General features: G+C 46.7%; 2 protein-coding genes across 7 annotated transcripts in view; one reads left to right on the top strand and one right to left on the bottom strand.

Annotated features, from left to right (window-relative positions):
* celf5a (cugbp, Elav-like family member 5a) overlaps positions 1-3,924 on the top strand; it is a 42,013-nt gene extending 38,089 nt beyond the window's left edge. For 5 of the 6 annotated variants that reach the window (XM_042342712.1, XM_042342711.1, XM_042342714.1 and 2 more), the window contains 5 exons: positions 563-625; positions 1,007-1,084; positions 1,964-2,107; positions 2,804-2,967; positions 3,745-3,801. In XM_042342712.1, coding sequence (XP_042198646.1) covers positions 563-625; positions 1,007-1,084; positions 1,964-2,107; positions 2,804-2,931 — 413 coding nt within the window. In that variant the 3' untranslated portion in view covers positions 2,932-2,967; positions 3,745-3,801. Of the gene's footprint in view, positions 1-562; positions 626-1,006; positions 1,085-1,963; positions 2,108-2,803; positions 2,968-3,744 lie in introns of all 6 variants that reach the window. The other variant, XM_042342713.1, reaches the window with a different exon arrangement.
* Positions 3,925-9,096: 5,172 nt separating this feature from the next.
* rgmd (RGM domain family, member D) overlaps positions 9,097-15,801 on the bottom strand; it is a 24,055-nt gene continuing 17,350 nt past the window's right edge. Inside the window, exon 5 of the mRNA XM_007898747.2 lies at positions 9,097-10,030. Within this exon, the coding sequence (XP_007896938.1) occupies positions 9,365-10,030 (666 nt within the window). The 3' untranslated portion in view covers positions 9,097-9,364. The remainder of the gene's footprint in view (positions 10,031-15,801) is intronic.

Genomic DNA, 15,801 nt, shown 5'->3' with positions numbered 1-15,801 from the left:
CAGCGTGATGACTTAAGTGGTGGCGACTAGTTAAGCCAGGGTCATATCATCGGGAGTTTACTGTGTGTGTGTGTGTGTGTGTGTAAAAAAAAGTGAAGCTATTACTGCAGCTAAGATGTGACCTTTTGGGAACATTTTGCGATCAAACTTTTGTCAAAATACTGTTGGCTGAAGATAAATGTCTTCATGAGAACAGGACATTGACTAATTTACCTCTTCCTCCTTCTATCTCCTCTATCTTTGCTCTCTCTTTCCTTCCCTTATTGATTTACCCCTTCCTCATCTCTCTTTCCTCTAATTTTTTAAAAAAAATTAATTCCCTGTTCATAATTATTCTTTTTATAACCCTTTACTGGTTTGAAAATTCCACCTTGTCCTTTTTCTTACATTTTATGTGTTCTTTTTTCCCTCCCTCGTCCTCCATGTCCCTTCCTCTCTCTTCGTCTCTCTCCTACCCTCTTCCCCTCCATATCTCTCGACCCCTCCATGTCTGCCCCTCTTCACTCTCCCCCTCCTCGTCTCTCTCTCTCTCTCTCTTTCTCTCTCTCCCGCTCTCTCACAGCACAAAGCCCATCAGCAGCCGATGCCCTCCAGCAGGCCTTTACAGGCGTCCAACAATACACAGGTGACGGACGTTTTAATATTTCTCCCGTTTTCCCCACGAGTTTGAAGTTCCCTTTAACATCTCGCTTTCCCCCGCGGGCGGTGCTGAAACCGGGCTCTTTACTGAATCTGTTGCACAATTATCAGGTGCTAAGCATTTCGGGTGTTCAGCCTCGTTGCTTCCGCGCGTGTTAGTTAAATCTTGTACGTGTTACAGTCAGCAGCTCAGAGGTAGGAAGGCGGGAGGCAACATGCCAGAAGTTACGAGACCATTCACTTTCTCGAGTGGGTTTTTCGACTACGACGAGCAGGGATATTAGAGGGTAAATGTCAGCGAGCGGCTGCGTTAATAGATGTGCATTGGCTTTTAATCTGCGTTTTATTTCTTGCTATCTATCGGCAGCCATGTACCCGACAGCTATTGGCCAGATCAGCCAAGCCTTCCCACAGCCGGCTCCTGTGGTAACACAGCAGAGAGAAGGTGAGTCGCATTGTGGAGTCCTGTAGCTCAGTGACTAGAGCGCTCGCCTTTGCGAGCGAGAGGACCCGGGTTTGATTCTCGGCCAGGCAGGGCGAAACGTTGGGCAAGTTTCCTCACTCCACACGCCTCTGTTTAGCTAGCAGTAAGTAGGAACCCGGTTGTTAGTCGATTGGCGGATGGCTTTTACCGGGAGAAATAATTCTTTCCAACAAAATAAATAGTAATAAATCGGTCACTCAATCCACGACTGTTTGTGGGACGCTGCCGTGCGCAATTGGCTGCCACGTTTCGCCCACACAATATACAGTCAATTCACTTTACAGTATATTCTGATAGAAGGGAGCCACAGGAGCCGTGCTACTTACTCATCCTCCGCAGGGACACACACTCCAGTGTGTGATTGCCCGACCTGCTTGGATCCCAGCGGGACTGTAGAGCTTCAGATCACAGGCTCTGCTTATCCTGCCGATCATTTGCCGAGACGTCTCAGCTGAATCGTAATTGAGCGTAACGAGTGTAAAATCGTAGAAGCATTTTTTTTTTTGCACCTTTCATACCTTTAACCGTAGAACCACAGAAGGGGTCCGTATGGCCCTATCGTGTCTCTCTTAAACGAGCAATCTATTTGCCCCGTTTCCCCCTGCTCACCCCACACATACGTTGAGTGGCCATTCAAGCACTACCCCTACAGAGTGATTTAAAATGTAATAACGTGATGATGATAATAATAATAACTTTGGCGCAGCGCTTTTCACGTCGTAAGACGTCCCAAAGCACTTTGAGGCAGTGTGAGGCGATACTGTAAGGCGCAGTTTAAACAGTGTGTGTTGCGGGCCAGTGGAGTGTTTAATTCCTGACTGTTTTCCTCTGCTCGCCCAGGCCCTGAAGGCTGCAATCTCTTCATTTACCACCTGCCCCAGGAGTTTGGAGACACTGAGCTCATGCACATGTTCCTGCCTTTCGGCTCCGTGATCTCGTCCAAGGTTTTCATGGATCGTGCGACCAATCAGAGCAAGTGCTTCGGTGAGTGCTCCCAATGTGGGGACAAAAAAATCCTGGTGGGGCGAGAGGGGGTGGGGGTGCGTCTTTAACAGGTTCCTTAAAGGGACACCCCTGTCAAACTGCTACGACTATGATTGTCGGGCCTGAAGGGTGTGAAAGAGAGGGCTGTGTATGTGTGTGTGTATGTGTGTGCTGTAGCAAAATGCACCACTGGGCAAATACCACTGTAAGCAAAGGTTCTCCATTCGTTCGCTGAAGAGGAGGGGGTGGTGGTGGGGGGTGTATATGACTTTAACGGCTTCTTTAAAGGGACACTCCTGTCAAACCGCTATGATGTTTACATCCATCATTTCCGCGCTTGCGACCAAGCTGTGCTCTTGCTTTTAAACTGAGTGCCACGTGGCAATAATTCATGAGGTTCTCTGGAGTGAGCGATTCTCACGCAGGAGAAGTGAACCAATAATGAACCTGCTGCTCGGCAGATACAGAGCTGGCTTCCCGTTTGGCTCAGTCTGAGGGGCCTTTTTTGAAATAATTTTTTAATTGAAGGCGTTTTGAGTCAAAGCATTTATTGCTGAATATTGCAGCTCTGTTTCGCACCCTCGTTCCATTTCTTGTAACCGATCCCGTCCACCTTGGGCTGTGATAAAGGGAGCTATATAAGAATGTGAGGTGTATGATTATTATTTTTTATTATTATAATTTTTTTTAATCAAGGTTTTGTGAGTTTTGATAACCCCACCAGTGCTCAGGCTGCCATCCAAGCTATGAACGGTTTTCAGATTGGGATGAAGAGGTTAAAAGTTCAGCTAAAACGGCCAAAAGATTCCAGCCGCCCTTACTGACTGATGGTGAAGATGGGCTGGATTGTGATTTCCTGGGTAAGGAGACATTACTGTAGCTTTACTCTGAGCGTCAGTCAGTCTGGCTTTGAGTCAGGTCAGTCACGCTCTGGCCTCATAAGTCAGAAGGTTGTGGGTTCAAACCCGCCACCTTTCCCCCTCCCACCCCACTCCGCACACGCACCAGGATTTGATCTTCTAATCCGGAGGGAGGGGGGCAGCACTGAGCCCACGTTCCATCCCCAGTCTGTGCTCAAGTGACTGAGCGGAGCTGCAATTGGCTTAAAGATTGGGGGTGGGTGATGGTTTGCATGTGTGTGGTTAGGGAGGGGGAAATCAGCCAAGGTTCCCTGCTCCTAGTCCTGTCCAGAGACTCTTCTCTCTCCTTCCCCCACCCCCACCCCCCCCCCCCAACCCCACCTTTCCCCTCTGTAAGGTGCGAGTGTGTGGATGTGGGGCTGAGGGCCAGGAGGGAGGCTGTGATTTGGCCTGACATCCAAATATTGGCTGTCAACTGCTCAGTCACTGAGGGAAATGGGGAAATGTAAAAAAGGAATAAAATTAAAATGGAAGAATTTTAAGAATTTTCCACGATTCTGCGCCACCATAATATCCAAAGACAAAAAGAGACGGGGTGTTTAGACTGCGAATGTTGGGCTTAAAGAGTGTGAAAGAGAGGGCTGTGTGTGCGTGTGTGTGTGTGTGTTGTACCAAAATATGCTCCTCTGGGCAAATCTCACTGCAAACAAAGCCTCTTAGTCCTGTTCACTGACCATGTGCCTTCCTCTCCTCTCCTCTCTTTCCTTTCTTTCACAGGGCTGGGAATGTGCAGAATGGGAGGAAGTAGTCTGGAGCGACTGGTTGTGAGTGGGGGGTGGGGGGAGGGGAATGGGGGAGGGGGGTTATATTGCTGAAACCCACACGCGTCAAAAGAGGACATTTGAAGGAGTCTCTGGAAATGTGAAAATGTGGATTGTGGCACTGGAGAAAGAGAGAGAGAGAGAGAGGGGGGGGGGGGGGTGGGGGGGAGGGAGGGAGGTGGGGGGAGAGACGCGACTGTACAGAAAGAGAAGAGAGAGAGAGAGAGAGAGAGACGGAAAATGGTAGTGATGAAGAAACTGAAAGGATGGGCCTGTGACGAGCATCAAAGACAAAGCTGTTTTGACACCGGTTTGTGCTGCCAAGCACCCGACTCGGTCTCCTAGGCGACAGTTGCCATGGTTTTGTGCGATACCGTACGGTTGGCACGGCAACACGCTCTCCATCCTCCTTGCGTTCTAGGGACCAAAGGACCAAATTCGATTTTTTTAAAAAAAAAACATCAAGGGGCCTGTATGTAGCATAAATTCACGTGTTTAATATGTTGATAGAGTACGGTTGGGTGGGGGGGGGGGGGGGGCGCGGGGGGGGTGGGAGGGTGGGTGGGGGGAGAAAAAGCTAAACAATGTATTGCTGTAGGTCATATACCAGAGAGGGAAAAATTCGTAAATCTCATTTAAAAAGTAATATAGTAGAAATTTATATGGAGTTAGTTTTAAAAAGAAAAATTCCTCGATGATGCTTTCGGACGTTGTGGTACTTTTGTGAGACGGAGGGGGTGGGAGGTGGGGGGGGGCATGGTTTGCCGCATGAAAGCGATAAGTGATGGGGATTAGATGACCCACGTCTTTGCTCCCTTGTTTTGTTTTCCGAACGGACTTGCTCTCGTCGAGTCAGTGCAAAAGATTTCTCATGTTCGAGTGACGGCAGACCTGAAATTCTTACTTATTTTTTTTCTGATTTACATTTGTTCTTTTTTTAAAAAAATTGGGGGGGCAGGAAAGCCTTGGTGCATGGTTTGAAAGCTGTAGAATATTAAGTGTAGAGAGGGGGGGGAATCACTTTAGCATAGTTTTGTTTGACAATATCACAGGGTAAATCTTAGATCGATCTAATCGCCCGTATTGTCTATCGACCCCCTTTTGTGTTGTAAAGCTTAAGACGTTGAATTTACAACCTTCAAATGCGATTGATGGTTGGATGGGCAACAGTGACTTTTCACCTCTCAGATCTGGGATTCGAGAGATTTGCTCTCACCGAGTTTNAAAAAAAAGATTAGGCAACTACCTGCTAACAAACAACCCTTGGAATAACAGTCAGCAAAAAAAAATGACGTTATATATCTAAAACATCATTACAGACACACAGCAACATATCTGCTAAGCTTAGCAGAGGAAGAGATGCAGGGGCTGAGATTCCCAATCCTGGGCAAATTGCATCCCATGCTCCCGAATTTTGCTCGGACACCAATCTCACCCCCGACCTCGCTCAAATTCATCTGTGAGCGTGGGGATGGGAGGGAGTTCCACAGTTTTATGGGAAAGAACCAAGTCAAAAGGGAAGCCTACGTGATGAGTTTTAATCTCAATGCTGAGGCTGTGGGGAGGAGGGAAGGTGTGGAGAATGTTGGATGAGGGAGAGAGACGGGAAGGTTTGGAAGAGCAATGAGCACAAAACTATCAGCAATAGAGAAAGATTAGAGTCTGCGAAGGGAAAGAAATGGTGGAGGTGGGACGAGATCAAAACACGGAGCCTGTTCTTGCGTCTTGGCCAGGAGTGTGTGAGCTTCCCCAGGTTAAAAAAAAGATTAATGATTAAATAACCCTCGCATTTTTATACAGCACCTGATCACGTCGTTGAGACGTCTCAATGCGCTTGACAGGACGTGACAGTGAAACGCAATGACTGTGTGGTTTATAGGCAATGGTTTCAGAGGGGGATTCAAAGCTTGGATTGACTTGGGCTCCTTAGAGAATTACGAGGACATTTTCAGCTTTCTGCACGTTATGAACAGATTGCTCTGAGGGAATTACACGCCGGTAATCCAATTCAGGAGCTCATCTGACAGCATCAAGTGTGGGCTCAGCTCTCACCTTAACCCTACAATTGGATCACAGCTTGTAATTGACTGCCAGCTACTGGTTATTCCTCCAGATTGTGAGCCTGTCAACACAGGTGGGAGGGAATGTGCACATCACATCATCACTGGGAAGGGGGAGGGTGTCTGTCCCACCATCAGTGGGCGAGCTTTCAGTTATTGCTGCCCCGATCTCTGGAACTCCATCCCAGAGTCTCTCCGACTGATTTGCTCCCTCCCTCCCCGCTTTCAAAGCCCGCCTCAAGACTAACCTCTTTGACCACGCTTTGAGTCTCTCACACACACACACACGCACACACACAAGCTTGGGTGTCCAGCCAACTGTGTGAAGCGCTTTAAGACGTCCTCTCGATGTGAAAGGTGCTACAGTATGGAAATGTGAATTGTATTGAATTGGGATTGAGGGGTTCCGTGGCAACGTGTTGCTTTGGAATGTCGCATTGTGGTCTGTGTGTTGGAAAATTTCTATTTCGGATGAAAGGTGACGATATTTTTCTTCCTTCCTCATCCTCTATGTAAAGAAGTCATTATTCTAAACCGCCCCCTTTTTGGCCCATTTGCGGGCAGCGCAGTTATCCTGTTTTACCCCTTAACACCCTGCAACTCAACGAGTCTGGTCACCATTCGAACCCAGGTCTGGAGGTGACGGGCACTTGCTAACTCAAAGTTGCCCCAGTTTGCTCTCTTCCCCCCCCTTCCCGCACCCCCGTTCTATTTAAGTCAGCCGTTGGTATCTTACCGGCAACCCGTTACATCCGAGATTCCGACCAGTACCTTTCGGTAGATGCTGAAAAAGTAACTTGGTGGAAACCTGCGATTTTTAATGTTTACAATTTAGAAGCGGGATCGAGTGTTTGCAGGTGGTTTTCCCCCTCCCACTCCCGCCCTCCCCTCCCCCTCCCCTTCCCGGATTGTTCCAGATCCTGCCTCGCTCCACGAGTAACTAGCTCACGCTGAAACTCTCGATGTTCCAGGTATCTCTGTACATACTCCGACTTATTTATAATTTATATATTTATTGTACGGTTTACGTTGCGGAAGAACTTTATTTAATTTGTACTCCTTGGACTGTAGTACAGGTTTTTTTTATATATATATTTGCATTCTTTGAATAACGTGTTATTGTGTGCTACCTATTCATGACAGATACGTTTTGAAAACATAAGTAAACTGATGCCCTATTCACTCAGGCTGACAAGAGATACTGTATCCTACATTAAAAGACATTTAAATAACGGGGGTAATTATATTTTTTAAATGGAGTGAAGCAAAGGCCAGCGATTTTGCTCCATTCCCTCTCCTTCTTTGTCGTAATGAGCGTAAACAGTTAAACAGCCCTTCGCTGCAGCGAATTGGTCTCAATACCATAATTAAGGTTTTTAATTATTCTTATTAAGAGCCGCAAAAGGCAGCTCAGCGCCACCCGTGAACGGACGCTCTTCGCTGCCTCCCACACCTCCTTCTCCCTCCTTCAGTCCCAGCATTTAATAGCAGCCTGGACTCTGGTGGAGGAGATAAGCGATGCCTTAAAATTTGATGTGATTTAGTCTCTCCTCTTCTCCCCCACCCCTTTAGCTCTCTTTCCAATCCCCTCAGGATATCAGCGTACGTGATGGAGCAGGTTCGAACTCATGCTCCCCGCTGGGTGTTAACATCGAGAGCCCAAGAATAGCTACAACATAGGTTAGATGTAAAAAATTTAGAGCGAGAGGGGGAAAAAAAATCAGCCATTAATTCTGAGATTTCCAGAGTTGAGATGAGAAATTAGCAAGAAACTTAATCACGCCAATGAAATCTGAGACTGCAATTCACCCTCCCACAACTTCCCATCCTTTAACACTCTCCAGCCTATTTAAAGCCCAGTTTATTTCATTTAATCTCCTGTCTACCCCACCCACATGCTTTGTCTCTTCGCTGAGTGCAGAAAGAGCAAGTCAGGCTGCAAAATGGTTGGGAGTGTGTTCAGTCCGCATGATGCATTAGTTCCAGGGCTGTGAACGATTAACTGCTGGATAGTGGAATCATCGAAGGAATATTCCAGCTGGTCTAGATTTACTCCATTAAGGTAACATTTCAGAGCATTCCAGAATGTCAAATTCCTAAATGCGACCTTTAATTTTGCGGCCCGGCCCGTCCTGTAAATTCCTTTGCGGAACCTTTTGTGAACCAAAAGTGCTTTCGAGCAATTTGACAGCCTGAAATGCTGCGTTAACGGAGTAAATCTGGACCCCAGTGGCGTTTTACTCCAATCGTGGGGAATAAACAAACCGGGTAAGAGTCTGTCACCGGTTGAAGCCGCAGTGCCGCAGTGTGTCTACAAGTGTCGCTGTTGAGACGTTTCGTTAACTAGCTCAGCAGCACTGCCTGCAGGAAATACACGGTACCGCAGCTACGTGTACTCACAGCTGGTTACGTTGGGCATTGGGTGTGCGAATTCAATTGGGCTTCAACGTCCTCAATCTAACGGCTCTGGAAATGGTGAGAGTACAGAAGCACACGCACACACACTGCAGTGAGACACGACTGTCAGTACAAGGCTCCTGCGTTGACGTATTGGGCATTTCAACTTGGTTTCCGGTGCGTTTGATTTCGCAGCCCATAAAAAGTTGGTAATCTCCCTCAGCAGAGCGCAGGACATTTTAGGCAGGAAATGCAAAGGGGGCGTTGGTGCGGAGGGGGTGCCCAGTGGGGGTGCTAAAAACTGGAGAATGGACATTCGGGGGAACCAAGGCAGCAGTCACTCTCTCTGGCTGAAAAGGCAATAATTGGGACACAAATGTGGGACAGCAAAACACAACACCTATCCAAAGCACAAATTCACGGTGCAATGTGGCAGGTATGGAAAAATAATTGCACTGAGAAACCACCTTCCACATAAGACATTTACAGACATTCAATGCTCTGAGTAAGGTCAGAATTATAATCGTCAAATGCAGCACAGAGTCACTGGGGCATTAGATCGTAAGATCGGTTTGGATGAAGAAGGCCCTTTGGCCCTTTGGATCTCACCCTAAGTCCCAGGGCAACTCATAACAAATAGAATCCAATAAATATCTCAGGAATTTCCATGCATAGTTGGGATGCATGGAACGCCGTTTGGATTGTATATTCTTAAGCATGGCGATGGGTTTCCACATGTGTCAAGACACCAAACAAAATCTCACACGTACCCACCCCATCACAGCACTGAGCAATTCCCCCCCACCCCCAACCCCCCAATGAGCTTTTAAATGAAGATGGCGGGACAGTGATTTATGGCAGGAGGCATTTTTTTTTAATAAAAGGGAAAGTCACAGACCAGACTCCCCCCTCATTACCACATCCCGAAAATTAAGGGTGTTTTGCTTTACAGGAGTACACAGGAACACGCTCTCACATGCACTCTCGCACGCACGCACGCAACCGTTGCTAATGGCAACACTCAACACACTATATGTACAGGCACCTTTACACATATGTACACGTCTCAATATATTATTATATAGACAATTTGGGTTCTGCGGGTATACACATACACATTCACTGCATGAGGAGCGTGGCGCAAAGGATCATGAGAGCCACGTAAAGGGGATGGATGCGGGGCTGGGACGGGGGCCCTCCATTGCCCTCGCCCGTCTGGGGGGCGCTCTGCAGCTTCAGGAGGTTCAGGTGCAACGCTTTGAGGTCCTCTAAAGCCCCGTGGGCGGCCATGGAGAAGGCTGGGTCCCCGGTGGTGAGCAGGTCGAAGACGCAGGAGTGGAAGTAGACGTCCTCGACCTGCAGGGTCTCTCTGCACTTGGCCGTGGCTGTCTCCACGGTGTAGGCCCGCAGCGCCCCCTGGTGCCTGGGGGTCGAGAGGTGGCCGGGCAGGGTGTGCTCGCGGATCAGCTCGCTCCGCGGGCAGCCGTGCACGCACAGCTGCAGCGCCCAGTTCTCGTCGGCCGAGCTGAGGGTCTCTTCGGGCACGCGGATGGCGAAGGTCAGGTACTTGCCCACCTGCCGCACGATGACGGTGGTCCCGATGTAACGGGCCTGAATCTCCACCTGGGAGCCCCCCGCCTTCTCCAGGATCCGCAGGCTGCTCTCCCCGTCCCGCTTGCCGCTGTGCTTCGTGCCGTCCACAAAGGCAGAGGGCAGGTCGCCCGTCACCGCCTGGTACACCTTCTGCTCCGTGCAGCCGCGGAAACTCTTGAATATGATCGTCACCTGCGGGGTGGTGGGGGGGGGAAAAAGGACAATCGTTTTGCGTCAGCCCACTCTGACAATTATCTGCACCCCATTTTGTGCTGCTCCGCAGGCTCTAACATTCCACCTATTCTTAGCTTCCAACACCATTTTAAGCTCATACACAACAACAACTTGCATTTACACCGCGCCTTTCACGTCGGGAGGACGTCCCAAGGCTCTGGATAGTCAAGGATGTGCACCTGAGCAGGGGGTTGGGATCAGGAGGGGTGGAGGGCGGGGAGGGTAGGGGGTAGGAGGGTGATCAACGGCACGGTTGAAGAGGAAAATCTTGAGACAAGACTTGAAGGAAGCAAGTGAGGAAAAACAACTGGAAAATTCTTCAGTTTGACTCTCTCCCCACCCACCTCAGCGAAGGGTTAGTATGAGCGCAATTCCTAACATTCTGCTCCCAACAATCCCTGATTTATCTCTATAGAATTCGGATTTGACTGTACCAGTATCTTGGTTTATGGGGAGTGTTGAATAGAAGTGCAAGAGGTTCATAAACACACACACACACCCCTCCCAACGCCCGTGAACCAAACCACTTCCCAATGATTTCCTCACTACAAGAATCCCAAGTTTACATTACAAGCATTAAATAACCGCCTCTCAAAAAAAAGTCAAGACTGCACAGCTACTCAATCAACATCTGGAAGAGATAAGGTCTGGGTGTGACCCACAGATCGCTAGTGTTTCCTGACTCATTGCTGACTCATTTCCACCAGCACAGAATTGCCAGATCAGTTTTTTTGCCCCCGTTTCGCCTGCTTCTCTGCAGCTTCGGAAGCACTAACTGCCGTGTGTTTCACAAGCTGCATTTTACGTGAGGTTTACTGTTGATTTAGAACCACAGCAATTTACAGTACAGAAGAAGGCCTTTTGGCCCATCGTATGTGCGCTGTGATGGCTCTTTGAAAGGCCCTTTCAGTCCCATTTACCTAACATTTCTCCTCCCCCTCGTCCCCTTATTATTTTTCTCTAAATATCTATCCAGTTCCCTCTTGAAAGCTCAACCAACACACCCAACAAAGCATTCTACATACTTAACAACTTTGGGTGTAAACCAAAAATCTCCTAATTCACTCCCTGTGTCCACTTTCTTAAAATCAGTGCCCTCAAGTTCCAAAGGGTGGTGGGCAGAATATGATTAAGATTATCCCTCATCGAGTCTTTACTCCCTCCAGCGCAGGTCCCATTGACCCTCCATCCAACATCATTTCAACTCTACTTTTGATGGGTTTTCGTCCAGCGCCTTGGGACATCCTCCTGACCTGAAAGGCGCTATGCAAATGTAATTTGTTGTTGTTTATTGAACCCCCACTCAAATCCCTGCTTTACAGAAGGAAATGGTACCCCAAACACTAAGGCCGTGTCACCTCAGTGACTGAGCTCCTTCCATTCCCTGATCATGAACTCCTGGACTCAGCAATTATGTGGAATAATGTTGCATACAATTGGACTCCAGAGGTCTCATCCACACCAGGAACCAGCACCTGGTACAGATTTAACACTCTGTGGTCAGATACTGAATGTTGGATCATTCAAATATACATTTCTACCAATAAGCCGTCCCAACACTCAATAGATCAGGAGCAAAGCTCGACCCTGACCCTAATTTTGCATTAAATCTGACTTTCTCCGTCACTTGCACATGATGCAAGGAAGCCTCCCAAAATTGTCAAAAAAAATAAAGTCAAAATGTATCCCATTAACCCAGTGAGTTCTGTAGGTTTAGTGTAACATTGTAATTTAAAGGGAAATTGGTTAAGAAAATAGTTTGTGAAAATATTGTTTTGTAACAGTATTTGTTTTGAACTTTAAGGAACAAAGCAAACAAGCCACTAAGTCAACCATTAAGACACATTTTAAATGTTCCTGTGTGTCAAGTGGTCCTATATATTATCCTACATGAAGTCCGCTATATAAATGCAAGCTGCTATGTTGGATAATGACAATGTCAGCACTCTGTACTGTAACCCCTTTGTGGACTAATCCATACAGAATTAATTGTTTTCAACACCTCCACTATTGTAGCATATGACTACCAGGATGGTAGAAGGCGAACTAGATGGACCTTGATCTTTTTTCGTCTAGCAATTGCTATGAGTGTTCTGGAAGGATAAGATGCGAGAAAACTGGTTGAAGGGAGCTTCACCTGAAGAGCTTAGATTTGTGTGTTTGGACAATGAACCGTGAATATAACAGACTGTGATACCACGGAAGCAAATTCAAGAGCGAGATAAATAGATATTTGGTTAAAGAAATGATGGAGGGCCATAAGAGAGGTAGAGTAACACACCCCCACACACACACGTACAGAATAAGTGAAGTGTACAAGAGCAAGAGGGAAACCATTATATACTTTTTTTTTAACTTTGTAATGACCCCCCCCCCCCCCACTGGTCTTCTAACCCCTGCCACCCTCCCTCCACCAGTCTTGCACATTTCCTAACGTATGAACAGCAAGCCTCAAGCCAGACTGTGGAGTGTTGTTCCAAATGGATCAACTTTCCACATAAACGTCAGCCCCATTGGGACTGGTGTTTATGAGAAATGCGATCCATTTGGAGCAACAGTGTCAAAATGATGGGGGAAAAGAGGTTCCAGTTAATCTTCCTGGTGGTCTGGGTCACTGCCCTGCATGAGGAGCGCTATATAAATGCAAGTTGTTGCTTTTATTGTTGGATGAATAGCGACCAAGTCACCTTCCTAGTGCTGGCAGGAGCCTGATGGGGACGCCCAGTGTACAGCAAAACAAGACAAGTAACGGGCAGACATGATGTGTATGTGGATGCTGCAAAAGTGTTTGTAAGTTCTGCGTTCAAGTACCGTCGAATGCAGATCGGGTGCGTTTAGGACCCAGAAGCTGATGTGGGGGTCTGGGTGGGGTGGGGTGGGGTGAGGAGGGGCATACATGACTGCTCCAGATTCCCCTTTTCTCTCCATTGACAGTGAAGCTTTCTTTTCCTGAAATGGAAGTGAGGAGATCTCTCATTGTCCTTCCTCACCCCCTCGCCCCCAAACGTCCTCAGTAGACACTCGATTTGCTTTCTGCTTCAGAGTGTATTTTTTTCTTTTTTGCTACAGTGTCTAATAATAATAATATTATGATTAGAAACTCTGTAGCGCAGCGTTACAACATCAAAGGCTAATCTGCGACACTCGCACAAGCCTTTGATGTGCTAAGTGTGACTTTGAAGTATGCAGGGATCAGCCAAAGGGACAATTTGCTGGAAACAGAGCAATTTTGTCCTCCCCCTCCCCCCCCCCACCCCCTCCCCAGTGTATGTATGTGTGTGTGTGTCGCAATAGGCTACAACAACAACTTGCATTTATGTAGCATCCCTCGCTTGTAAGCCTTATCCGGAAATTGCAAATAACATGCAAATATTGGGAATGAGATGCAAATTGGGTACAGAGCAAGGGACAACCGGCGAAGCTCTAAATTAAACTGCCTACTGCGTGTGGCCCACAAAATATACAACCACTCCTCTTTACAGTGCATTCAGTGAATCGCTTTGAGACATCTCAACGACGTGATAAGGTGCTATATCGAATGGAAGGATTATTAGTGCTATATTCTGGAAACAAGCCCCAGGAAACAATAGCTTGCTTGTACCTTCCTCCCTCCCATCAACTTTCAAAATGCTTTTTTTATATGGAAACGCAACAGGAAGACAGGAGGCTGGCTGGTTAGTGAGTGCGGTAAAGTGAGAAACCCACCAAGCCAGGCTGGAAATAAATGACAAGAACTTGACTCAAAGGGTTAAACCACGCTGCCCTAAAAACAGCAGCGAGTGGGGGAGCTAAGTGTGAAAATGCCTCCAAGGCTCAGCAGATAGAGAGAGCCAGAGATTCTTGCTTATCAGCCTCTCTCTAGCACATCATTGTGATAAGGAGGAGATAGCATAATGGGAGCTTGGCCTCCAGTATAGTATAAACTACACACACTCTCCAGTCACAACTTCCTGAGCAGAGAAAGAGACCACGTTAACACATTAATGATCCCTCCAAAACCGAAAACAATCATAAAATAATTGGGTCATTTTCAATGGGACATCGCTGCGCGCAATTGGCTGCCGCCTTCGCCCACAAATATACAGTCAATTCACTTTACAGTGTGTTCCGTGAAGCGCTTTGGGACGTCCTCCCGACGTGAAAAGCGCTATATCAAATGCAAGGATTATTATTATTATTATTAATGAATTCTGAAACTTTTTGCCCCAGTTTTTAACCTACCATCAGCATTGCACCACAAACAGGCTATTAACTTACAAACACATAAAATCCAAAGCTCATTAAATGCATCAGACTGACTCCCTTTAAATCTCTACACCCAATGACTGTCCTGCTTTGCAATAAAACATTCCTCTTTTCACAGCTCTGGCCCCATTCAACACAGAAAGTCTGTTGTAAACTTCACTGCTCTCTCTTTCTTCTGCCCCCCCCCCTTTCTTTCTCTCTCTGGATGATTTACAAAGCGTTTCTAATCTATTCTCTCTCTCTCTCTCTCTCTTTCTTGAAACAATTGAATGCATCACTCAACACAGACTGGTGGAGACTTTTTTGGGGGGGGTCAGGCTATTTTTTGGGGTTATGTGAAAACAGAAATATTGTAAATAAATAAATTAATTAAAAAAAGAGTTGAGGGTTAAAACTGATAGTTCCCTGGCTTTACTCTCTCTCTCTCTCTCTCTTCCTCCCACCCCAACCATCCAGTTATTTAGAACAATTTGCAAGACTCACACCCTTAAAAATGAGATTAAATTTTTTTTTGACAACACTTTTAAAATTCATCAGAAAGATTTTTTGAAAAAGAAAATCACAAATTTAAAAGTTCAGCTCGTTTTCTTTTGTTAGAAAGTTCAATGAATTGCACTGACCATTTTTTTCCCCCCCCTCTGACTTGGGACTCAAATGGAACTGATGAAAGGAGAGTGGGTGGGTGTGAGGGAATGAAAGTGAACTGCCTGCAATTGTTGTGAAGTTTTTTTTGTGTGAAGTTAGGAGCCAGATATATATTTTTTTGGGGAAAAAAAGATAAATCAGTGTTAAATCTGAATTTCTTTTTTTAAAAAAAACAAGGGGAAAAAAATAAAACAACACACAGCTCACTGCAGTAAACTATAAACTGGTATAGTTGATAGGATTTCCAAGCCATCTCTGAAATAATCAGTGTAAACAAGGCTCTGCTTAAGAAATAGTTCAAAGAGAGTGTGTGTGTGTGTGTGTTTTGGGATTAAATCATCACAATTCAGATTGATTTTCCAAACAATTGATCTGCCCCCCACCCCTCAAAAAAAAGCAAGACTTGAATTGGGAACCTAATACACCATTTCTGCCTGTGAAAAGGGGAAGGGGTTGGTGGGGAGGGGGAGGTTTAAGGAATAGTTGCTCAGACCAGAGATCTATCTCTGTGTGTGTGCATTTAAACCAGCTTTTTTATAAAAGTCTCTGGTTAGAAACTTTTGTCTAAACCCTCTCTTTCTCTCTCTCTCTCTCTCTGTGTAAGCAAGTCCTGCTGTGTGCTAACAGCAAGAGGCAAAGGGAGGGAGGGGGGGGTGGGGAGGAAGAGTGTAGGGGGTGTTGTTTTTCTAAATCCCAAACTATCTCAGCAGAGGGCACTAGCAATTCGTTGGCTCCTGTGAGACGAAGCTAGTTTCTATATCTCCCCCCACTAGCCCCCCAAAAAAGTATTTTGGAAAAGAAAAATTGGGGGAAGAGAAAGGGGGGGGGGAGTGGGGTGG

This window comes from Callorhinchus milii, unplaced genomic scaffold, assembly GCF_018977255.1.
Source record: "Callorhinchus milii isolate IMCB2004 unplaced genomic scaffold, IMCB_Cmil_1.0 Scaffold21, whole genome shotgun sequence".
Taxonomy (NCBI): domain Eukaryota; kingdom Metazoa; phylum Chordata; class Chondrichthyes; order Chimaeriformes; family Callorhinchidae; genus Callorhinchus; species Callorhinchus milii.
Note: the sequence above shows the minus strand (reverse complement) of the source record. Positions and strands in the feature narration are given on the sequence as shown.